Source organism: Glycine max, chromosome 11 (genome assembly GCF_000004515.6).
Source record: "Glycine max cultivar Williams 82 chromosome 11, Glycine_max_v4.0, whole genome shotgun sequence".
In the NCBI taxonomy this organism is placed as follows: Eukaryota; Viridiplantae; Streptophyta; class Magnoliopsida; order Fabales; family Fabaceae; genus Glycine; species Glycine max.
In genome coordinates this window covers 38,513,736-38,540,907 of record NC_038247.2, presented here as the reverse complement: position 1 = coordinate 38,540,907, position 27,172 = coordinate 38,513,736, and the positions used below count along the sequence as shown (strand labels likewise).

Sequence of the window (27,172 nt, the reverse complement as noted above, 5' to 3'; positions counted from 1 at the left end):
ATCGATCTCCAAAATAAAAAGATATAGGTCAAGATAATGTTGAAAGTTTTTCATGTGAATATTTGCTTATGTAGTCATCTTTACAAGTATGTGCTTGACGGATGAGAATAGCTAGCCGCTGGATCATGGAGTAGAGTGGGTTGAAAATATTATGCATATTGTTTTATTGATTAATATTAAGCATACTGAAACACACGCCTAATGTAAATGAAATACGGGAAGACAAATATAGAAGAATGCTTTCATGCAAATAATCATTTATCTATATACCTTGAAAACTTGGATAAATTCTCATAGAAGAATCATCTTCCCAACAATATGCCGAGGTCTCAATCATCAGAACATCCTTGAATTTTTACTTGACTTTGCAAGGTGAATATATATCCTCAATTGCAATGCATGCGTCTAGTTCACAATGGAAGAGTTAAACTCTGGCTCCTGCTACGTCTGGAAAATAAGAATTTTGTGTCATGTGAAGAGAACCTCAATGAGAAATTCCTCTCTTGCAGTGCAATAACATCTTTGTTACTTGAAATTGAAACCTTTTCAATCACCAAGCTTTCTGTATCCAAATTTAAATCCAACACATCCCTAAGTACCATTGAAGGAAAAGATGAATCCACCGAGACAGACCTCTTCATTTTGAGTTCAATTTCATCATCAAATTCTTGTGCAGTAACATCATCAGAAGCAGAACCAATTAGAATTGAAGAATGGCCACTCACCTTGCCAGATTCATTCAAAACTTGAATTCCATCATCCCTCCCCTCTTCACTAGAATCTTCTTCTTCTCCACCACTATAATTACTTTCTTCTATGCATTCATTCATATCAGAAACACTTGAATCAGACTCCGTGCCACCACCAACACTGGCAACATCAAGAACAATAGGGGCACGACACAGTGGACAGGTTTTATGAGATCTCAACCAAGTATCAACACAAGGGACGTGAAAAGCATGGTTACACTTTGGCAAAACTCTTAGACTCTCTTCTTGTTGAAACTCACCAAGGCAAACAAGACACTCAGATTCTTTAGTTAACCCTTCCTCTTTTCTGTATTTGCATACTGTGATGGAGTCTATGATTGACTGTTGGAGACCCTCTGTGAGGATGAACCATATGGGATGCCTAATGGCTTGTTCACGTTCCTCATCATCAGAAAAGGGAAAATCTCCACGAATGTCAAATAATATTGGTGGGTTGCTTCTGCTAACGTTGTATCTATTTGGATAATAGTACCTTAGGATTTTGAACAAGGTGATGAGAAACATAATTATGCAAGTTGTGCCAGCTAAGACAATTATAACGATAGGTGCAAGGTTTAGATGCATGTGATCTCCATGAATGAGGGAAGGAACCCACGGAATTGATGAAAGTGGGATTGGTGAGTGAAGAGGCGAAGGTATTGAACTATAATTTGTTCTCCTCCCCATCCCCATGGTAGAATCACTTGAGCCAAGGTACGGGTGAAATAGTTTTCTTGGATGGAAAATCATCATGGAAACATGGCAAGAAGAGAAGAAGATGTCTTTTGGTACGAGGGGAAAATTTAGAACATGAGAACAAGAGGATCAAAAATCATACAGTGATAGAGGGTACATGGAAAATTTGAAGTCCTCGCTAGAGTTTTGGTAGAATTTTGGCCATGCTTCAATCAGTTTGATGGGACAATTTCACTTACATTCCTTCTTCTTTTTATAGTCAATGGACATTTATTGAGTCGTTTCCGTGTTATCTTAAGTGGTGGGAGGTTAAAGGAAGGTTATTTCTTGTCAGTGTGTCTTCATATCTCTATGTTCAAACTTCTTGCAGATTGTTTAATGTAGGAAAATGATAGGACTTTAATTGATGTTATATTCACAAATCTTAATTTTAAATGTAAATTATTAGATATATTTTGATCCTATGGTAATTTTTTCATATGATCCATTTCAATTTATATTAAATTTTTATTTAAAAATAGCGAGTATATATATATATATACTTTTAAACAAACACATGGCTTTCAGCATTTCACAGGGAGAAAATATCATATAGTATGCCACAAAAAAAAATTATGTACGCTTAAATAAGCGTCTGCATATTAAAAAAAGCGAAAATGCTTTGGAGTACTAAAATTAATTTGTACGGAATGTGTTCTTAAACTTGATTGGCTGTTGATTACTTAATAACATTTTACTCTCATTAACACGCATCCTGATTAATTGTTCTTAAATTCGTGAAATTTTCTCAGCTCAAACCTTGTATTTACAATAACTAAGCTGCTAATTTTGGAGAAATTTTAACATTTTTTTGCACAGAAAAAAAATATTGTTAATTTAAAATAATGCATATAAAATTTATATGAATGTATTCAAAATTAATGCTACTCTCTAGGAAAATTAAGCAGTTTCCTGTAGTTTAGACTTTAGAGTTCCCTTTATAAAAAAAAAAAAAAGACTTTAGACTTAGTAATAAAATATTTTAGCTACGGATTAATACATTTCAGTTTTTCTTTTAGAATATTTAATACATTTCAGTTAATTATAATGGCTGGGCATATAAACTATAGACTTTAGAAGATGTAATAAATAATATATATGTTCAGCCACTAATTAGTATGGTTCGTTGTATGCGGCAACTTCTATGAAAGTACGAGGTATGCATATTTAAATCTTGCATTGCATTAATTTTTCGTGTCTCTTCTCCTTCTTTGTAGGATATTCGTGGAATTTTTTTCCTAAATCCATCTTTATGTTGAATCATCATCGGAAAAATATTATAATACACATCAATGTTTTATTATTAAATTACTATTGATTTTTAAATAGTTTGCTTCGGTTTTCAGTCAGAAAAGAAAAGCAGAGCATTTTTGGAGGAAGCCTTGTTGATGCTTGACCTGTTCTAAGCTTACGTTATTATTTCTTTAATCTCATCAGCAAAATTATAGAACACTAAATCATTTATATGCATTTAAAGAAGAGAGGGTTGAATGAAAGAAGAAAAATCATGTGCAATAGTGGCAATAGTTTTTAATTAGATGGGAATCAAAATTTTCCCCTATGGAGTGGCAAGTGGTAATTTAATCTAATTTTGGACTAAACGCGCAAGCAAGGAATTTCCCAAGCCATCAAATCAGAGAGAAACTTGCACAACAATCAAATTCCCAATCACGAAAATTACTTCCTTTTCATCACGCTTTTGCCCCGAATTCAATGCTCCCACTCCACCACCAACTTCACACACCAACCACCTTTTCCTTCCACGCCTCAAACTACATACTTGAAAATTCTCGACTTGAGTCCATTCGGATATATTAACCCATAAAAACTACCTCCACCAGCACGGCAGCACAAAGTTGATACTAACAAAAAGATTGGATTTTTCATGGGTGGCCAACAAAAGAAGATTGGTCAAACTCAACGAAGAAGAAATGAGATTATGGGTTTCACAGCTTCTCACAACAAGCCTTCAGCTTCAGGGTTTGACCTGATGCAGAACTGTGATCTTCCTCCACCTTCCAAGTTTTTTATGGGTCCAGATAAGAGTGTCATATTGTCGATGAATAGAGTCTATAGCAGAGAAGAAGAGCAAGATAGCAAACAACAGTCTGGTGCTTACAGGATTGAAAATGGAGATGATGAAAAGGATAAGATGGAGCTTCTGAAGGCGCTGCGAGCATCTCAGACACGGGCCAGGGAGGCAGAAAAGAAAGCTGCAGTTCTGAAAATGGAAAAGGAGGGTCTTTCTATGGTTTTGTTGGAGGAGGCCATGCACTTGTTTGCATATCGCCAACGGGTGAGAATGCTTGAGCTTCAAGTTTTGCACTTGCAACAAACCCTTTTGCTGCATCAACAACAAGAGGAAGATGACCATGATGAAGAAACTACTAGTGTTGCATGGGTTCTGGCCTTGGTAATTTCGTTGGGAATTGGAGTGACCACTGCCCTTGCTTGTAGATGCTATCTGTGAATAGCCACTCTGCCGCCATTGGAATTTGGAACCGTGTTGAGACATAGAAGACGATCTGCATATACAATTTTTTGCTTTATTTTTCGTGCTAATCGACTTTTAATCAATTCTAATTCTCTTTCCGCTCATTTAATAGATTAATACAATTGCTGTTGTTTGCAACGGTAAAGCAACTTTCACAACCGTATTGAACTGCTTTTGAACACATAATGTAGAGCTTGCATAGCAGAAAAGTCACAACCTATATACACCGTGAAACTTATATTAGAATTAGATATACAAGTATGAAGCGGAAATGCTGTGATATATATACATTAGTTTAAGAAAGCTGTACAAATTGCTATTTCCATGTACAGTATTATTATATACCGCTAGGCTTAATTACACGTCTCGGAAAAATGGTATGCAGATGGCAATTTATATGATGGCCAAGTGTATGGTTCTCAAATGGTTATAACAGTCATTACTAGTACTAAAGAACTCTAAGCAAACCCAACAGACATGCTTTCCGCACTTGCACTCAACGTGGTTGCACCCATCTACCTTCTCAATTACATACCCACATGCCGAGCAGCACTTAACTTGTTCTTTCCCTCTGCACCACTCTTTCAGAGATGAGTCCGGATCTTCCTTGAATTCTTGATATCTCTCACATGAAAGGTAAGGATGATACTCTAAGTGGCACCTGGTACAAGTCTCTGAATAACAAGACCCACAAACAAATGGCTCACCAGCAGACTCGGGATCTGCAACTCGATAAATTGAGGGGCAGTCAGGAGAAGGGCAAAACCTGTAAGCTCCCCCACTCGTTGCCACAAAAGCTCCCAAAGAAGCCCTGAAAAGATCCTCCAACTTATCACCAAATAAAAGAGATCTCAAATCTGTAAGCAGGATGGGATCTCCACAGTCCCTGTGAGTACAACATACTGGGAAAGTGCCTTGGTTATTAATAGCAGATTCAAATTGCTCAACCAGACACAACCGGCAGAACAAATGACCACAGCCTTCAAGCCGGTATCCATCCTCAACCTCGCACAAGCAAATTGGGCAACTGGGTCCATTTTCAAATCTCTCAACCAAATGATGGCTTGAACGAGCAATCTCAAAAATTATTTCCTCTACTCTCGGTTTCAACTCCTTGCTACCATGAAGAATGACTATATGGCGACGTGTGTTGAGTGTAAGATCTACCCCAGGTACCCTCTCTTTCAGTCCACGGAGATCTGGCCCAAAATTCTTAATCATTTGCTTCATTAAATCAGGAGGTAGATCCATCCCTCTCAGATGAATTTCTAACTGCTTTTCTTCATGGAGAGAAAGGAGGGACTGTATCACCTTCTCCTGAGCCAAAGCAACCTTGTTTGGGGAACCAAACACCCGTAAATTTAAGTTGTGTCTGTCAAAAAGAATATAAGTTCCCGTCTCTTGCTGCAATGAGTTTTTAAGACTAAAGCCATCCCTGGACAACATGAGTTGGAAAACTACAGGGGTGAGGCTGTCATGCTCAATGGTTTTCCCTCTCAATAGTTCTTCCAGAGGTCTTCTAACTTCCGCCACTGTCCTTGTGGCATTTGCCGTTATCTTCACTCGGTGAGAACCATTAACTGTCCTGCCCAGGTTGCATTCAAGACCTTAATCAAGAAGATCAATGATTGTCAGCTGTCAATTGTAATAAGACTTTTGAATTTGTGCAATTAAAGTTATCTCACAATACAAATATAGGCTACCAACAAACAAGGATAGCCCATTCATAAAAATCAATCAATGTTAGGACAGAATAATGGCAACTGTTGGTCCATTACTTAGTTAAGACTTAAGCAATTAAAAAAAATGATTGTTCAACAAGACTGACAAATAGAATTGCAAAAAATCAACAATTTTTTTTCAAAAGAAAATATTTCGTAGCAGCCATGTAGATTTGTGAGTAAAAAATGCTTAGCATTTGAAAAATGAATTACAACTTACAAGCATCCACAGAAGAAAATGTATTACCTTTCAAATTCCTGAAGCTTGCAAGTACTTCATCCAGTTGTTCCTTAATCACATGATACACTGGAGTGGGAAATATAATGGAGCTATGAAACAACTGCTGGCACTTTATCTTTTGCCATGAAAGACATCCAGGTAACACCTTTCCCTCAATTTGCTCCAATGCTTTCGCTGCCTCTAAATGTAATCTTCCATCAAAAGTGATCAAAGCTCTCATGAAAGAATCCTTAGGCTCAGGTGCAAACACCTGAACTCGGCAAGGAATAATGTGAGGGTTCCTTTTCGGCAAAAAGGGGTAAATTTCTTTTAGGAGTGCCTCTTCCAAAGCACTGCATGGTGGATTTCCAGCAGCATCCCCTCTCACCAAGAAAAAATCCAAAATCCTTCTACTTGTAGCAGTTCTTAGCACATCCACTATTTCAGCTTCCGAAAGCTCTTTGTCAAGCCCATTTATAACAACGCTGTCAATACTCTTTTTGCCAATTTCACATCGAACATACCTTCCTCCTACTGCAAGGTTATAGAAATCTCTCAAGATATAATTGACATCCTTTATATCACATTTAACTATGGCAAATCCCCTGCTAAGCCTACGAGGCCAAGAAATTCTTGCTTTAACAGCAGGGAACGAAAATGTTTTATCCCATCCCAACTGTGAAGGAACAATTTTCAAGGATGAGCCACAAAACTCTTGTCCATCTAGCTCAGCAGCTCTTCTGACAACATCAGGGGACATAAATATTATCCTGCCCCACTTATCCCTATCTCCATCCCTCATATTGCCTGTGAATTTGTGCACAGCACAGATGCAACCAGAGGTATTCTTCTCAAAAAACATCAAGAGCTCCCTGTCATCAATTTCATTTATGTTTGGATGACACACATCAACACTCAAGGAACGTTTCTCAAGTTCCAAATGTTTTATCTCAGCACCAGACCCAAACAAAGCTACAGGTGGAGAGAAACCAGACCCATGATACAAAAACTTATCCATACATTCCGTGCGTAACAACTTCCTCTCATATTCTAGAACACCATTAACCAACCCAAGGGCTATATCCATCTCATTTGAAGTGGCATATAAGTGGATTTCATTCTTGTCAACATTCACTTCAATGAAGATGCGTTCATCCATACAAGCTTTCCTTATACGTGAAACAAGAGCAAGCAAATCGCAGTTGGCTTTTCCACAAAATCTCTTGAGAAGAATACAGCCGAGACCAGACAGTGTCTTCATTAGCAACTTCCGCTCTTCCATTTTGGATACATCAAACAAGGGAGCAGGGCAAAGGTTGAATAAAGATTGAAAGTCAAATGCACACACACAGACCAAATATTGATTAGAAATGGAAAGAAGCTCACCAAAAACTACCCAACTTGGTTTCTCAGCAAATACAAGCAATGAACAAGATGGATGTAGTTGAACATGTTGCCCAGTTTGCGCCACTTCATAACCAAGTTGATTGCAGCCAGAGTACATGGCTACATTCTCAACAAGTGAGGACAGTATTACCCTTTTCAAATTCTTATCATGATTAGAGGGCATACAAGGGTCCCAAAGCCAGTAACTTGGAGTAACAATGTCATGTTCACGCTCAAGGCAAGTTTCTAACTCCAAAATTGTGTCTTGACACCTCCTGATGGATTTGGCATTGATGCTGTTTTCCCAACACCATTTGTTCTTCCTTTCTCGAGGCAAAGCTTCCCATTCCTTGTACACAGAGAGAAGAGTAAAGAGGTCACCATCACAATGGCAAAATTGCACTTTAAGACAATCAGATCTTTGCTTATCAAATTCACTGCCAACTCTGCAAAAGATGCTACTAGCATTGGCCATCACAGCAGCAAGGATGATACCCTCCCTACCCAAACCATGTTTGAAACAACCAAGAATAAGTTTCCCAAGCCTAGGTTCAATTCCCATTCTCACCAAGCACCAACCTTCAGAAGTTAAATCATGAGCATTATTGTTCAGTTCAATGGCTCCTAATTGAATTAGATTCCGGATTGCCATATCTATTGAGCTAGGACTTGGAGCATCCACAAAATCAAAATCTTGCATGTCCTTCACTCCTAAAGCAAGGATTCTCAGAACTGCTACACCAAGATGAACTTTCCGAATCTCCGGCTCTGTATTTAGGTCCATAGACTGATAATCGGCTTCCAAGTACATTCTATAGCACACACCAGGCTCGGTCCTCCCAGCACGACCAGCCCGTTGATCAGCAGAGCTCTGGCTGATCCAGCAAACCTTAAGTACACTCATCCCACTGCTAGGATCAAATCTGCTGTCTTTAACCACCCCAGAATCTATCACATACCTAACACCAGGAATTGTAAGTGATGTCTCTGCAAGATTTGTTGAAAATATCACTTTTCTCTTTCCAGGGTAGTTCTGAAAAACACGGAACTGCTCGTCAGATGAAAGTTTTCCATGCAAGGGCAAAGCTACTGCAGAGGCAGCTTGAAACTTTTCACAGGCCCATTCTACTTCTATCTGAGAGGTCAAAAAGGCAAGAATAGTTCCCTCTTTCTCAGTTTTGTGAATCTCAGTTGCCATTCTGACAACATCAGAAACATATGACGCAACAACAGCAGAACCAGAATCTCCACCACAGTCAGAAGGAACATATTTGATATCCACCGGAAAGCTTCTCCCAAGCACATGAAAAATTCCACAACCAAAAAAGTAATCAGATAGCTGCTTTGCATCAGCTGTAGCAGACATAATGATAAGCCGCATTTCAACCCTCCTACAAAGTAAACTCTTCAACAAAGTCAACAGAAAATCTGTATTTAAGCTCCTCTCGTGAGCCTCATCAATTATGATGCACGAGACCCCAGACAAATTATTATCACTCATGTAGTGCTGCAATAAAGAATGATCAGTCATGAATGTTATCCTGGAATCAAACTCACGCGAGGATAAAAATGTAGAACAATATTTGATTGATTGGCCTTCATAACATCCACTGCTTTCTTGCTGGACCCTTTGAGCCACTGCTTTGGCAGCAATCTTGCGAGGTTGGGTGCATACAATGGATTTGTCAGAACCAACGCCTGAATCAGCAAGAAACTGTACCAGCTGCGTACTCTTCCCTGAACCAGTCGCTCCAATTAATACCATTATCTGTATATACACTAATCAGAAGCACAGCAAAAGAAAAAAATATATCTAAATTCTAAACAGAAACGTAGTTCATAGTATCCACTGGAAATAAAAGTCAAAATACAGAAGTACGAGAGAGGACTCTTAGATTTCATCTTAAAATCAACTGGGGTTTTAACTGAAGTTGCCCAAAAGGTATATAAACCACAACCCAAAAATTGAGGTAGGCAACATGGGGCTTTCCAACACGCACCTCCAGAAATGCCTGCCAGACCAGGAAACACACAAAAGATCCCTCCCTTCACAAAACACAAAAGCAACATAAACAAGGAATAGGACCTAATACGATGTCATTAGATTCCATCTAAACCAAGGCTTTAAAAAACAGTTTGCGTCGCAATTTCAGCCACAACGTCAAGGTTTTCAGCGACTGCAATTGCAGTCACATTTGACCCAATTTCCCATGCAATGTCAAGGAATTTGGAGTCTTTGTGACCGCAATTGCGGTGGCATTTGCCCACAATTTCCCTCCATCTACAACCGCAACCACAGTTAAAGGCATTGTTTAAAACCAAATGGCATTAAATTAAGTTGTTAGACAGTTAGTACATAAACCACACCCCCAGTAATTGCCACTTTCCAACAAGAAGAAAAAGGAAAAAATAAGGTTATAAACTTATAAAACACACTTATCCCTTCCAATGAAAACAGAGTGTAATAAAAAGAATTGAAATCACAATAGAAAGAAAGAAAGAAAGATATACCTGCTGATAATGTATTTCCTGAAGAATATCCCTCCGGTAAGCATAAATAGGCAACCCATCCTCAAGCCTCCGACACTCCCTTTTGATAAGACAGTGAATCCGCTTCCAATCAAAACCTCCATCAAACCTAAACACCTTAACACCCTCCACGTCATCACCGCCATCCTCCAAATACTTCAACAAACACTGCATCGCAGACTCAAACTCCTTCAACCTCCTTTCAACCAGATTCTTCTCATCAACGAGCCCTTTCTTCTTCTTCATAAGCTCGTTTTGCGTGCCAATTCGCAAGGGCTTACTCAGCGAACTCGAAAGCCGAGAAATTTCTTTCGCCAACCGTTCACACTCATCCATCCCAAACTTCACCTCCTTACCTTCTTCCATCATCATCAACCCTTTCACGTGCCTCGCGAAAACCGGTCGAAGGCGACAATCCACATCGTCCTTGACGACGACAACGTTGGAATCCAACGCCGGCGTGAAATCGTGCTTCTCCGCGAGCCGCGCCTCCCAGAACCAGACGACGGCATCGCGCGCCTGCTCCCAGCTCCGGTAGTTGAGAACGGCGGCGACGTCGTCGGTTGGGTAGAAAGTGAAGCTGTCGTGGCTGGAGCGGCATTCGTCGATCAGGGCCTCGACGTCGTCGCGGTGGAGGGGGCAGCGGCCGAGGCGGAGCTCCACCCTGAAATAAGGCTCCGGAGGGCGGTCGATGCGGGCGGCGTGGGGGTGGAATCGGGGCCTCCATTGGTGGTAGGGACGGTGGTGGACTGGGCGGGGAGTCCAACCGCAGCCGTGGGTGGGTGGTGGCGGACGGTGGAAATCGTGGCGGCGGGGGGTGGAGAAGGGGTTGGGATTAGTAGCTTTCTTCATGAGGAAGCAATAGCGATGAAACCCCAAGTGAAGTGAAAGAAATAAAGGTGTAATTTCTCCGAGAGTGTGGATGTGGGTTTAGTAGTCATCTCTGCAATGATTTTGGTCTTCGTCGTGTCAAACTCTTTGGTTTGGCTCACTCACTCACTCACCTTTTGCTCTTCCACGACGGTTTCTTGTTCCTTTCTCTACCGTCTTTTGGGCTCTTATATATATACTTTCTTTCTTTCTTTTCTTTAAATATTTTTCTTTTTCCCGAGATAAATTAAACAACACCTAAAAAACTCAAACGCTCACATTACTGTCTATTTAGTAAGACACTTGATATATGACTCAGAATAAAAAAAAACAACACCTAAAAAATTAGGATTTTTTTTATAAGAATTTAATTTAAATATATTTCGAATGAGACAACAAATATAGTTTCAATTGTTAATATTTTTCATGTTTAATAATGTATTTGATTGAAAAGAAAATAAAAATCTTTTAATTAAAACTATTTTCTTTGAATATTATTATATATAAATTTCAATTGTTAATATTTTTCATGTTTTATACAATTTTTTGTCATAAAATTATATAAAAATAAACTTTGGTATTTCTTTATAGTTTTTTATATATTGTTATTTATTTTAAATTATAATTAAGTTAATTTTTAAGTTGAAGCTGCTATGAGAATGAATAACTTAATTACGTAGCTAAACGGCAATAAATGATGGATTCCTAACATAATTTTGTGTTCATTGTCAATTTTCTTGTGATTACTATCATTAATGGTCTCTTCAAATGATCATAGTATCATTATGATATTTTTACCAACTTTACATGTGATTGATAAAATTTCTTGATTTTAATATAGAAAAATATCTTTTTGTTTTAACCCTTTTAAGTAAAATTTAAAAATGAAAATCTTTTACTTTCAAATATCATTATTAAGACGAATTATGTGAGTCATGGTCAAACTTATGATCAAACTGTTGGAGTAAGAATATTGGTTATCTCAAAAATATTTCATGGTTAAGTTTGATTCATTATAAGACAAATAAAAGGTTATAAGAGGAGGCTCGTGGATGATCTTTCATCATTACTTATATGTAAAAATGTGATCATCAAGACTCATTGTAGAAGAAAATATGACTGATAGTATATCGGTATAAGTTGGCTTTCCAAACTTAATATGTTACTCTATTATGAAAATTAGGTTTAGCATCTATTTTTGGTATATTCGTTAAGGCCTATACAAATACTTTACATATGAATCGTGGTAGATTTGCTTGAGTGTGTGGAGATTACAACTAGCAAAGCCATTTTTTGGCATGTCGGGGTTGTGTGACACCCCAATCAAATCATACAAGAATGAAAAGGATCCAAAAATTATACTCGTATGAGATTGTGTAGTTAAGGATGACTTAAATGAATTAATTGATATTATATATACCAACAAGATATTTCACAATTAAGCGTGTTTGGTTTGAAATAATTATAGAATGAGTGAACTTTTAGAAAGTTTTTCGGAAAGTGTGTGAGTGAAAACAAAGCACGTTAAAAGATCCTATGTTGGTTTGTGGGAACAATCATTGATCCTGAAAGCAGAAGAAATTGTTGAGGTCTAAAAAAAAACTACCTACAGAGGATTCTGATCAACAAGAATGTTGATTGAAGTGTTATTGTACAAAATATAGTAAAGTGTAAGTTGTCAAGAAGTTCACAATAAGAGGTGTTACATGTTGGAGTTTCCAACACATCCCAACTTTGCCAAAAAAAATGTTGAGAGTAAAATAAGACAAGCCAACTCCAACTCAATTTTTTATTTTTTTATTTTTAAAATAATATTTATTTTGATATTTTATACATATTATTAATTTTTAATTAGTTTATGTTTTTATAAATAAATTATTATTCAAAATTTAAGGTAATATATTCAATTTTTTAATATGTATTTATTATTTCATATTTATAAAAGATAGAATTAATTAAAATATATATTTTTTTATCTTAATCTTTTGGTTTCCACATGTCAACTCGCTAACCCAACCAAAAACGAAATAAAATATGACTTCCAAATCATATCTAAAAAATGAGGAGACGAGTTGATTCATTCTTGGTGAATTGGTGATGGAGATTAACCTCCACAAGCCTCTTTTGCAAAGGGTCAATGTTAGAGTTCATTGATAGGACGTGAAGTATGGGAGTTTGCATATACTTTGCGACAAATGTGATCTTTATGGTCATCGACGTAGAGATTGTACCATTACTCCATTATAAACTATTTTGCCTAAACCACCATAGGCTACACCACAGGTGATGGCATCTCAGCCTATCTTGATCCATTAATTACACAGGTAAATCAAGTAACGAAGATTTCCAATATCCTCGTTATAAATTGTCAACATAAAAAAAAAAGTGGCAGATATTTTTTGGTAGATACACTATTTTTTGGTATATAAATGTGGCAGATATTGAGATGCATGGAGATGGTGTTTTAATATATATATATATATATATATATATATATATATATATATATATCATATTTTGTATCTAATATACTAGTTATCACTTTTTATATCTCATTAATTCCTTTAGTAAAAAAATATGATAAAAAAAACTACGCTATAAACCCAACCAAATTAAGACACTTGAAAACACTATATTAGATAGAAAGAATATCAAAATCAATGGAAAAAAAGGGAAAAATAGGAAAAAAATTAAATATAAGAGCCTTTTTTTATCCATAAGATTTAAATAAAATATCATAAATTTAAACACTCACACATTCTTCTCAACCAATTGACTTAACTCTCCTTGATTAAATACAAGAGTTTAAATGTATTAATATATACAAGTTTAAAAAATGTTTGATCGGGTAATCGATTTGGTTTCGGCTAGAAAAAATTATAGTTAAACCACCAATAAGTAGTTTAAATTTAAAGTGAGAAAAATCAATTAATCTAAACAAATTAGTTGATTTGTTTGGTTCACCAAATAGATCTAATATGATGAGTACACTTATATTTATTAACATGTTTTATGATTGAGATAGAGTAAATAATGTCAATAATTATTGATGCAATAATATTGTTCTTTTGTTAGAATTATATAATATTTTAAAATTATTTGTTAATATACAAATATTCTTAATTTTTTTTCTGAAGGTGTGGGCAAAGCCACCCTAGAGCCAAATATTCTTAATTATTATCAATTTGATTTCAAATTCTAAACAATTAAATTTATGATAACTAATAATTATAAATTAATTATTATCAAGTAATTATGGCAAGTATTTAAAATTTTGAATAATTAGATTAATTATTATCAAATATAAAGATAATTCTGCAATTTTTAATTAACTACAAGGTATCTATAAAGATAAATATATGAAATTTTGAATAATTATATTATTTATTATCAGATATCAATCTGATTTGAAATTTTAAAGAATATGATAACCAATAATTATAAATTAATTATTATCAAGTATTTATTATGAGTATTTGAAATTTTGAATAGTTAGATTAATGATTATTAATCTGATTCAAAATTCTGAGTATGTTTTGATTAAGACAATTAAAATTATTTTAAATTAACTATAATAAGCAATAATCGAATTATCTTTTTCATTATTTTTTACTATAGATCTTTTAATGATTATTAAAATTCTTATTTTTTGTTTCAATTACGGTGCACTACATTATTTGTCACATAAACCTTTTGATATATTTTTATTTATGTTACATATTTTCGTTAATGTGACTCAAAACCGTTAAAAAAATTAGTTCGGCTTTTAAGAAGTACGGCAAGCCTTATTTGCATTGCAACAACGGGGTTAGGGATTGGATGTTGCTGGGAATTTGGGATTTGGCATGGGATCGATGATACCAAAGGCAAAGGGTGGAGTTTTTGTATCTTGTCTAGGTTTCTCACTTTTTCTCGATGGGATTTAGGGTGTGTTTTTCTATTGGTACAAAGGAAAAAAAGAAAAAATGAAACAAAACATACTAATAACAGACTAATCATGCAGGACACAAGAATAGAAGAAATCAACAGGAACAAGTAACATATGTAGCATCCTGTGAGAACAATTTATTTGAAAAATAAATTTAATAAAATTTATTATATATATAAATAAAGATATAAGAAAAATAAGAAAATGAGATACAAAAATAAAAGATATAAAATATAAAATTTTAACATAAATATTCATGATTTTATAAAATATAAAATTTCAAGACAAATACATGTGATCTAATAATTAAATTGAGAAATGTATTTCTCAATCCTCATTTGTGAATAGTTTTGCAGTTGTCATTCAACCCACTCTAAATTCTGAAAAATTCCAAGTTTAGCTAAGAAGTCAGCATAGAAATTCCCTTCCATCTAAGTATGAGTTAGGATCACCAACCAAGGCTTACTTAAAATATTCTAAATGTAACGAATGAGTTCCTAAGGATGAAAATGAGAGCATTGGTTTTGTTTATAAGAGACAAAGTATAAGTGGAATCTGAATATAAAATGACCCCACTTTGCTTTCTTTACAAATCTGAATATAACATTTTCTTACCACAGTTTTGGATTTACCTAACTAAAGTAAGAGAGCTCTAGTTTTGGATTTACCTAACTGAAGGAAGACAGCTTTTACATGAAAGCTTGAATTCTGGTAAAGTGCTTACTTTTAATTAACTATCTCATGCTCAAACCAACCATGACATGACAAAATGCCGCTAGCTTTAAAAGGTTCCCAGATGATAGCATGCTCTGCCAATTCACTTCTTTTTCTTCTGCTAATTTAAACCATGCACCTAAAACTCACAAAGTTTCTAAAGTTCCTTATGCTAATTTCAGAGAACTATGGGCCCTTCACAACTTTCAAATTTATTGGTGATGCCAGGATTCAAGTGCAAGTGAAGAAGCCCACACTTTGAAATGCATGGGAAAGACCAAAGATACTAATGCCATACAATTATTTTGGTCATGAAATTTGGCTACTTTTTGTCCATCGTGGCAAATTGGTTTCAATTGTAGTGTTGTGGATATCTTAGCTCATAACTACTAGAAATTTCAATTAGTATGTAGCCATGTAAGCTGCGAACCTTGTCTTGCTCTATTGAATATGCATATCCAAGTGACGTAACATATCATGTGGTTTCAATCCAAAATAGAAACCTATCATGACAAAGTATGCTTCCATCGTTGATATGAAAATAAAAGGCTTGTTCAGCTTTTCTTTCTAGTTTGTTCTAGTCTATATTTTTTTAATTGGTACATCTTTTGGGTAATAAGAAAATCAGTTGTGTAGGAAAAGAGAAGCTACAAAATCGGTAACAGTCTTAAGTAGAAAACAATTTTCTGCCGATCTTGCTCATTTATTGTTCTAGCTCCATGGCTAATTTTCCTTATAGTTTCATACAAGGGAAGGTGGGTTAACAATTGCTTTCTCTGAGGTATTTGTCACACGCTTGATGGTCCTAATATTCTTCTAAATTAGCAATATAATTAAAGAATGCCACTTGATGAACTTGAAGGTTTTTGCTGCTCTTTTACACCGTACCGTATATCAGGTTAACAATTTTTTGTTATCCCGAATGAACTTAATAAAATGTTAGGCCCAAGCCCATCTAGATATGGCCCAATAGAGGATACATGCATATGAGCCAAGCTAAGTCATCCAGCTAGATACCCGTCACCAATAGTGGCTAAACTGGCATTCGAATACGTTTATAAGAACTTTATTTAAATTTATCAAAATAATTTATAACTTCATGAGTTTTTAATTTATTTTAATAAAATTAAGTATTATTTATTAAAACAATACCTTTTTAATTTATTTTAATAATTTCTATGATTAAGTTTATAAAATAATTTTTTATGTGATAAAAGTTTATTGGATAAAAACTTATCCAATTTATTTACTCAAACGAATATCGGAATCCTCAAACCACATCATGTTCAAAGAGTGTTTTTTATCATTTTTTTTTTCTTTGGTTTGAGATAGAATGTAGTAAAACGACAGGATAGGAAACAATATTTTAGGTGAGAAAGTAAATGACTTTTTTAGCATTTTAGAATGAGAAAAATATAAAAAAAAAGCTGAATAGAAAGAAAAATAAAATTATTTTATTATGTCCCTGCTAATAGTATTAAAAGGGTATTTAACGAACAAAATAACTGATTATATTAACAAATAAAATATTTAATTAATGAAATTACCTAGTAATTTTATAAAAGTAAAATGTTATTTAATAAAATATCAAAATATGAGGAGTGCTAAGATGAACCATAATTTATTTGAAAATGTATGCACTTTCACAAAATCTTATTCGTTAGTTTTTCAGTTAATTAATAATTATAACTACATATTTTACTATATTTTGTCTTCTAAATTGTACTCGTCATTTTTGACGAACTGAATTCTCATTTACATAAAAAAAAAAGAACTAAATTCTCGTAATCAATTCAAAATCAAATTTTTGTTTCATAATTCATGACCATGGAACAAAGAGAACTTGCAAAAGAAACAAATGATGTTTCGAACATATAGTGTAAAATCAATACGATCGAGTGGCGAAAAATAAACTGTTTCTCCCTAGCCATTTTTAGCAAAAGTAAGAAGAAATAGATTCATATGTCAGCTCACCCAAAGTGGCTTTTTCTCTCTTTCCAACTTCTCTACACAATCAAATGGGAATTATTAATTCAAAATTTTCTTTCTAATTTCTGTCCCTCCAAGTTTTTCGTTTCTTTTTCCCTTACACCATTTGATGATATTTTTTGTAAGAGTTTTGAAAATCTACCTTTCAATGCTTTTTTTTATCATAAATATTAAGTCTTATCAATCTAACTTATTATTTAATTTTTTTCAACAAGTAAATTAAATTTTTAAAAATATATAATTTAAAAATGAATTATTATGTCATTAAATCAATTTTATTTTAATATATAATTGTTGACAATAAATTTCGCACATTTTTTCCTCAACAAACATAATCCCATAGACATTTAAGGAAGGATATAATTCTTTCTCTAGATGTCCCATATCCTCTCGATAGGTCCTTTATCATGAGCCAATATGTTAAATTTTTAATGTTCAGTTCGATCTAAAATATATGATTGTAAGTATAATTGAACAAACTAATAATATGCATTAAATAAAAGATGTTATAGGAATAAGAAAGGAATATCAAAAGAGGAAGGTGTTATAGGAAGAGAAGGAGATATTGAAAGAAGAAGGTATCATCGAAAGAATTTACTCTACTAAAGAAAAAGAAAATGATTGAAAACATTGCACTAACCTGTCGATCCACGAGCATTGTAAAAACATAGGATATGAGGGTGTTTATAAGTTTCAACCCTTATTACAACATACAAGTTATATATTTATAAAGTAAAAATTGTAACTATTCTTAACTGCTATAAATTAAACTTCCACTAAATCTTCACCATCAATGACTTTAATCGTTGATCTCTATCATTAATGGTTTTGTCTTCAATTTTCATTGTCAATAACTTTGGTTTTCGATCTCCATCGTTGATGGCTTTATCTTTAAGTTTCATCGCCGATGACTTTAATCTTCGATTTCTATCATTGTTAGTTTTGTCTTCAATCTTCACCGTCGATAACTTTAATCTTTAATCTTCTCCATTGATGTCTGATCTTCATCTTTTGACAATCAAAATATCGAAAGATATATTTTCAATACAATAAAAAAATAACAGTGTTAACAATAACATATTTTTAAAATATAAAAATTTTAATGATAAAAATGTATCAATAATTAATTTTGTAAAATTACACACATATATAATTTTTAAAAATAAGACTTCGTAATATTAGATATTTTCCTCGTTAATGGTGAGTATTTTATTTTAGTAGATATAAATAAATTTACGATAATACTTTTAAACATGAGGAGAAAACTATAAAAAAAATATTTAAATTGGGACACATAATCTTTATTCATATGGTGTATCAAAATTTAAAGTTAAATTGAAACAAGGACTTGTTAAGATTATATATAATAATTTTAAAATTCAATTCATTAAAAAATATTTTAATTTGATATTTATCCAAGCTTTTTCACAATCCAATAATAGTTAAGTCAATTATTTATGATAGGTTTTGAACATTGAATTTTTAATAGTATTCATAATAAGCTTTAAGAACTTTAAAAAAACTCCTAATTTGGGAAACAATTTGTTCATGCATTTTATAGAATAAAAAAATGGTGAAAAAAGAAGTGTTCGTGATTAGTCAAGATTATGTTTCCCCATAAACTTTTATCAGTGAGTCTTTGGAGAGCACTCAAAGAGAACAAAAAAGAAAGCTGCCTAACACTAAGGGTTATGCGCTGTCAGACAAAGTTTGACTCCTTATCAAATCTTTTCTCAATATGTTACTTTCATATTTGTTTTTCTCTCAATTTTTTCATCCATGTTGGATTCTATGCACAGCAACTAGTAGGCCCCAGAGGAGCTAGCAAAACAAAAAGATCCATCTCTTTCCTACTTTCTAAACCATTGGGCCTAATCAAATCACTTTAACGAAAGCCATGCCATGTGATCCTCTCAATATTAATTAATTGATCATTCGTGGGTTTGGTGAGGTTCAGGATTGTGCTAATGTAGTGTTAAGTTTGGTCTCTTCCAATCTTCAGATCATAGACGACTTGCAAATTAAAGTAGCCTTCTCCTTTCAATTCTTATATATAACTAGATTTTAGCATATCAAGCCTTGAAAAGAACAACTTCATTCCTATAAATTAAACTTACCGTTTACTTATTGATAATCAACCGCGATTAAATTAACAGTTTCTTAAATTAATGTAATTGATCGCTCATCTATATAATTTAAGTTAACGATTTGACACCAAGAGAATATAAATAGCCTTCTCAAAAAATAATAATAATAAGTTAACGATTTTGGCATATTATAAGGCTGGGAGAAACATTGATTGCCTTAAACTTATGAAACCTCCTGTCTTGTCTTGAATGTTCCAATCGATGCAGTTCCAATTTGGAGATATTGGCACTCGCTAGAGTTTTACGGGGTATGGTGTTCGCGCGGTTGTGGGTCCTGCCTTAGCTGGTTGTCGATCGAATAGAACAAATTTCAGACTCATATGGCCATAAATTCAGCTACGACACTGATAAACTGATTTTTTTTCGGTGCCCGAGTATTTCTTGGTCGAAAATCTGATATTGATCCTTGCACAGAAATCTATTTAAAGGACCTGTATCTCACAACAAATGTTATTTTGTATATATATATTGTAAATTGAATTCTTAACTATATGCTTAAGTGACACCACTGCACAGACTGTGTTGCTAAAGTTATAAATTGTTTTGAGTTTGTAGAGAAACACATCTTTGAAAAGAAGTGGGAAGTTTTAAGTGTATCTAAACCTAAGAATTAGTTTAATAGCTGATTTAAATAATCAGAATTGGGGAAGTAACGGTTGAAATATTGAAGTAGCAGTTGAAATATGAAACTAAAATTATTTGGTTTAAAGAAATTCGTCAATACATTAAATAAAAAAAATACATATATAAAACCAAAATTTAAAATATTAGTTTTCTTACATCAAAGAGGCCTTAATGCGTGTTTATATTTAATCAAAAATCATATTTTCAAGACAAATGCTACTAATGTCTTATGACATTCATTAAGAAATAAAAAAATATTTTAATAGATTCTCACCATGGTTTTTAATGTGATTTCAATACAAATTTTAAATTTTCTTACCATATATTTTTGTAGATTATTATACTAGTTGAATAAATTAAAGAAACAATTAAATATGTTTTATATTTTAAAATATTAAGTATAAAGATATAACATAATTTTAAAACATTATTTAGTAAAGCCCTAGTTTCAAATCACATGAAATTTTTTCTTGCCTTATTTCTAGACACTAGCATCTATGTATATATGTTTTTGCCAGAGGTGGGAATGGCCCTGGCAGTGTCAAATGTCGTAGACTCGTAGAAAAGTCTTTTTCTGAATTAATCAAAAATGGTATTTGCATCTCAGATAAATCAATATAATTATTACTTTTTCCACGTTGAGATGCCAACACAACTTGCGAATCCTTTCCGACTCTTACTTTTTGGCAATGCCATTTCTTCTGGCTAATTAAGCAAACTTTGTGCCTTTTCTGCAAATTCTCAACAAAGTTCAAATATTGTCCTGACCGAGAGAAGATCGATCCAGTTTTTTTTAATATTATTATTATTTCACTGTGTGTTAGTCATGGATTCAATCATTAGCCTGTTGAAAACCATCTGCATCTTTATCCCATAATTATTTATAGTTTGAGATTCTTTTTCAGCTTTTGTGGGGAATGATTAATAACCAAATATAAAGAGAAGTTAACTTGCTTTAGAAGTTAGATTCTTCGGATATCCATTGAGAAATAATTAGTGTTAGGAAAATCGAACAGTATTATTCAGAGACTTTTTGTGAAAGTCAGCGACACCAATGAATATGTCCCATGCCCAATCACCATGCAGACAGAGTTTGCAGAATTGTTGAAGGCTTTTCTACACATTCCACTATCTATTATCCCTTACAGGATAGGGTTCGATCAAGTTAATTTAATATATATATATATATATATAGACACACACATGTGACATAACCAGAGGGCTCGTGACATGTGAAAGAACTTCAGCATATTTAAAATAATTTGCTCAGTTTCCAAGGCATAAAGAAAAGCTGTGTTACAGAGTTATTAATTTTATCAGTAGTAATACTAAATGGATGATGCATGTAGGTCCACATAGTGTGTCTTTATACAAGTACTTGTAAAATTATTTTTGCTGGTTAAAATTGATTTTGATTTGAAGAGGTGTAGTTTATATTTGAATGTTTTTATTTTTAAAGCAGGTAAGTAGTAAAAGTTAATATAATTTTTTTGTATGTAACTTAAGAATTATCTAAATTATTTTAACTTGAAGATCAATTCTAGATTCAAAAACTACTAAAAGTAGTAAAGCTAAATATTATCTAAATGTTCAAGCACGTAAGTAGTAAAATTTAAATTTTTTATGTGAATAAATTAGCATAAGATGTTTTAGTTTAACATGTAATATCGACTTCAAATTTTGAATAAATAATTGAGATAAATATTAATAGAAAAACTTTATCACTATTAAACTTAACTTGTGTCATTTTAAACAACATTACATCCCATTAAAGTTATGTGTTCTTTGCCAAAAAAAAAAATCTTAGACTCAATTAATTTTTTAATATGAAATAAAATATGAAAACTTTTACTTCAAATTATATTAGCTATATTTCAACCTGATTTTGGATCACGAGTTAAATCCAAATTAAACACACTACCACCCCAAACAAAGTTTAGGATTTGAGTTTTTGGATGAAAAAAAATTGTTTGAAAGAGAAAATTTCATTAAAAATGATCAGGTTCTTGGACGGAAATTAATTATCAACAAAATCAATAATAAATACTCCATATTATTAAAATGGTTAAAAAAAATTCGAACACTGATAAACACATGGCGTGGCTTTTCCCTCTGGCTGCATACAACTGGGGACATGCTTGTCCCGCGCGTCCTTCATGGACATGGTAACCCTTCAACCTCAAATTTTAATGTGCAGCAACTGCACATGGTCACACACAAACAACTTATTCAAAACAGAACAGTGCCTTTTTCCTTGAGTTAATTTCTGTACTGCATTATGAGCCCACCTCACACGTGTTGTTGTCATTTAACTCATACATAAAAGTTGTGTCACATTTTAACTTTGATTTTGTATGAGGAGTGATGGGCATATATACTTTTTATGCTGAAACTAACATTAATTTCCCTCTCCCATTCATTCATGCTTGTCTGTCACTGGTCGGCAACTGCCCTTGAATTGCGTAGGATAAGAGACGTTGGAATGGAAACACATTAGTACAGCTGAGCTGACAGTACTAGTTATGTTATGTCTGTGAAAGTTGGAATTAATACACGGATTTTACAAGTACTTGTGTGTGCCACGAGTTTAGGGAACGTGGGTGTGTGTAAAAATAAGAAATTTCTACGTATGAGGAAATGCAACCAAACCCATGAAATTATAGGTTTCCTATGCATCATATTTATAGCTTTGATCGAAGCAAATGTTATTCGGTGTGAGTGATTCAGTATTCTTGCTTCTTAATATAGTTTGTGGGATCATTTGAATATAGAGTAGTAACAATATTTGGGAACATTTTATCCTTTATTTGATAGTCTGATCTGATCTAGTGCGAAGGTCTAGATAGCATCTGGTTATACCAAAGTAAATAGCAGTTCAAAAATGTTTGAAAAGCACTTCATCTTTTCATAGGTTTGAATACCATCTGGTTATGTCAAAATAATATATATATATGGCTGAAATTGTAAGAAGTTTGTAGGAAATAAAAAATAATAGTACTCCTAATTATCTTCGTTCCAAAATAAAAATCTTTTTAGTTTTTTTTATTTGTTCCAAAATAATTGTCCTTTGATTTTTTTTAAGTTATTTTTTCAACAATACTCCTAGATATGATTAATTTAGAGAGACCAACCTCAAAAATAAGTTGGTGGATGGTATAATATATTTATAATAAAGTGAGTGAAAACTCTTGAGTCAAAATTAGTTAACCACATGTTGGAGTTGAATTGGATTGATAAAAATTAGCTCACTTCAATTATAAGAAAAAAAATGACCTAACTCATTTAGAACTTGATTTATTGATGTTGAACTCGTGATGAACTGAATTGATCTACTTTTCTTTTATTTTAATGTTTTGTTCAAGTGTCACGATTTAATTGTTAATAAGAGCCTAGACAGCTTATTTTTATTGTAATTATATGTTTTCTTTATGCTCATTTTTTTATTATTCCAATGTATGTATTTAAAAAATGATTTTTATTTTATTTTTTTTATAGTAAAATAATCCGTTTAATCTGCCAACTTGAGGTAAATTGAACCCAAATGAATTTTTATAGTCTCACAAAAAAATGAGTCAAGTTAGATTTGTCCACGTGTTGAACACTTTTTGCAAGGATGAGTTGAGTGGGTTGACCCACAATGACAACTAGTAAGATAATATGTGAAAAAGTACGGTGAAATGAAGGAATTAATAATGATTATTATGGTTATGTACCGATAATATAATATGATTTTATATAATTATTTAATAATAAATTATCGTTTGAATTATTTATAAAAATTATTTTAAAACTCTATAAATTTATCATATCATATACGATGAATTGTAATTGAATGATTGTATAAAACTTTTTACACTCTAATTATATCACATTTTTTCTCATTAGTAATTATGGAGTTGATCTTTTGTTTTTTTCTTGGCATGATCTTGATTGATCCCTCAGTCATATATGGGTTTCATGGCTTTCTCCAATGGATCACAAGTTAGCCGAGCAAAATATCCTGTGAACTGTGTGAGTAAGGATCTAAGAATTTTATTTCTCACAATTTCTAGTAAGGGACGTTTTTTATTTTTATTTTAAGAAAGGGGTGATTTGCTATAAAATAGAACTCTTGGCACATTAGTTTAAATTTAATCACAAATTAAAAACTGTGAGATTAAAAATCTGTTACCTATATTGATTTCTTTGTAAAAAAAAAGATTTTAATTCATCGTAAATGAATTTACAAATCTGTCCTTATAATTTATCAAAATTATAAATAGTTTGCTAAGTTAAGTTATCTTATACGACAATTGATGTCAGCTTAGTGAATATTTAATACTGTTAATCTCAATAAATGAAAATTGGTGCACAAAAATGTGGTTCAAAATAAAGAAAACTTTATTAAATATTATAAAATTAATAAAATCGGAAGATTTTTCATCCTATGATATACTAATTAGTAATTACCAATAAAGCAATAGACAAATTAGTGGACATTCTTGTAATAGCAACAGATCATCGGAAAGAAAACTGGCGTCGAAATATCAAAATTAGTATCATTAAATTCTTCTGATTTAAGCTTTCATATTAAAATTAAAAATAAATTTAACGACAGTATATTCATGTATTTTTTTATTAACAATAGATGGATAAACTATAGTTTGCTATTAAATCCCGAGAAAAAATAGTCACGGGAAGCAGCCTCGCTTCAAAAAATACTTATTTTATTTTAACTCAATGACTAGTTAATTAACCATTGCTTCTACAGGTCGAATTAGTACGAACCAGTGGGAATTTTTATTTGATTAGGTGGTACTTTAACCCGTATATATATATATATATATATATATATAATATAAAGATTAGGTGGTACTTTAACAGATTTTTTTCTCTCTTTGAATTCGAACATTTAAGAAAAAAAAAATTAAAATCCAAGTACAATATGTGTCACAATAAGAAAAGAAAAAGTACAATATTATTTCTTGAGAAAGAACAAAATAATGATTTGGCAAGCTGAACATCATCCATATTCTATGGAATCTCTTGTAGATGCCCTTGATGTTCAGCCACGATTTATCGTACTCGATGAGTCATCATGTACTCGAGTTATAATCAATAAAGAACTCAGAAATTTTAAATTGTGGGACAATATTTATATGTATGCATTTTTAAGATAATATTTATATATATGTGTGTGTGTTATATTGTGACAAAAGCTGCTCCTAAACTTCACAATTTAGATAAGTCCCGGGCTATGTATAAAATTATTACATTTTTTTAGAGGAATAAATTTATTACATAGTTTAGTTATGAAATGTAGTATCAAAATTTTGTAATTAAGTGACGTAAAATAATTATAATTATGGTTGTGTTCAGGAAAAAAAGTTTAACATACTTTTATATTATAAATTAGAATGCACACTTTAAACAATGAGGCACTTATTTTTTATTCTGTCAATAAAATTTTTCAATTTTTCTCACTTTTAGATATACATTTTATACACTACTTTCATAAGTGGCCAAAAAAAAAAAATTCTCTTTATCATTTCAAATTTCCATCCTTTTATCTTTATCTCCATCTCCAATTAAATTTCTATATTAAACTAGCCAAGTCCTATCCAACCATTCCAATAATTGGATTGAATTTGTTTTCGAAGAAAAATTGTTATATATATATATATATATATATATATATATATATATATATATATATATATATATATATAAAATTTATTTTTATCATCTAAATATATTATTTTTAAAATCAAATTTGATCCAATTTACTTCAAAATGGTTTAAATTGGGTTTTCTTTGCTTTTTTAAAAGCGAAAACACTACAAAATCTTTTACAAATAACATTTTTTTGTCAAGGAATAAGTTTTGTAACTAGTGAAGTTAATACTTTCTCAATTTCAAAATAATAGTCAGCTTTTGTTTTTATTCCAAAATAATAGTCATTTTATGATTTTTAAACTATTTTTTCTATAATACCCCTAGGTATGATTAAGCAGATAAATTAATACTTACATAAAAAAGAGACATCAACCATAAAAATAAGTTGCTGGATAATAGAATGTAAATATGTAATTATTATTTTGTGGTTACTGGGATAATTTATGAAAAGACTGTCCAGATTAAGTATTTAACAAAACAGTGGCTCACAAATTTATATTAACTCAAGTTCAGCAAGATTAAGATTTTAAAGGTGATTAAATTGCTTTTAATAAACTAGTACGTTTTTGAAAATTTATAAAGTAGAAAAAAGTGATTGAAGACGAGTGTGGAAGTCTAAAATAAATATATATGTTAAATAAAGGATAGAATTGGAATTTTAAATTTTAAATATTTAAATTTATTTAATATAATTTATTTAGGCACAAACTTGAATTTTTAGGGACTTAAAACAAGTTCCTTAAATAAACTGACTTAAAACAAGTTCCCAAAAAGAAGGACTTAAAAAAGTTAAATATTAGTAAGTTAAATATTAGTAAATTAGTTAAGGTTAAATTACTCATTTTTAAATTTATTTTTTTTAATTCTTATAGTTAATAAATAATTTTTTTAATTTTTAAGTTTATATTTTAATTTTTAAAAGGGTTAATTTTTTTAAGTTCGTTAATTAAAAAATTTTAACGATAAAAACCTTTTGATAATTAAAATATAAATTTTATAAACTAAAAAAATCACTTATTAACTATAAGAATTAAAAATAATAAATTTAAAAATTATAGAGATTAAATGGGTAATTAAACCATTACTTAACTTAGAGACAAAATGGTAAATTTATCCCTAAATACTTAGAAAATTCAAAGAAGCTCATATTCATGGATAATAATATATTTTACAATTATTGTGAAACACTAAAAAATACAAAAAACACTCATATGAAAACTAAAGCTAAAAATTCTTATAAATCTACAGACGTAAATTTTTAAAGTTGTGAAAACAGAATTAAGAAAATGAACTATCTTCACAACTTAGTGGATTTAAAATACTTAATTCATGGACTTTTCCATGATATTTATAATTAAAATATTAGTCGTCTAACGAATATTTAATAAAAAAAAGTTACACTTTTTTTAAA

The 27,172-nt window shown here is 32.0% G+C and overlaps 3 protein-coding genes across 3 annotated transcripts; 1 reads left to right on the top strand and 2 right to left on the bottom strand.

Moving 5' to 3' along the window:
* Nucleotides 1-410: 410 nt before the first annotated feature.
* LOC106794135 (RING-H2 finger protein ATL54) lies at nucleotides 411-1,442 on the bottom strand. The gene has a single exon (XM_014763656.1). The coding sequence runs from the start codon at nucleotides 1,440-1,442 to the stop codon at nucleotides 411-413; it is 1,032 nt and encodes a 343-aa protein (XP_014619142.1).
* A 1,564-nt stretch (nucleotides 1,443-3,006) lies between these two features.
* On the top strand, nucleotides 3,007-4,110 carry LOC100780616 (uncharacterized). Its single transcript, XM_003538554.5, has one exon. The coding sequence runs from the start codon at nucleotides 3,370-3,372 to the stop codon at nucleotides 3,952-3,954; it is 585 nt and encodes a 194-aa protein (XP_003538602.1). The 5' UTR covers nucleotides 3,007-3,369; the 3' UTR covers nucleotides 3,955-4,110.
* A 129-nt stretch (nucleotides 4,111-4,239) lies between these two features.
* LOC100806464 (ATP-dependent RNA helicase DEAH12, chloroplastic) lies at nucleotides 4,240-10,835 on the bottom strand. Its single transcript, XM_003537514.4, has 3 exons — nucleotides 9,817-10,835; nucleotides 5,947-9,073; nucleotides 4,240-5,585 (listed from the first exon to the last, which is right to left on the bottom strand). The coding sequence occupies exons 1-3, from the start codon at nucleotides 10,684-10,686 to the stop codon at nucleotides 4,372-4,374; spliced, it is 5,211 nt and encodes a 1,736-aa protein (XP_003537562.1). The 5' UTR covers nucleotides 10,687-10,835; the 3' UTR covers nucleotides 4,240-4,371.
* Nucleotides 10,836-27,172: the final 16,337 nt, after the last annotated feature.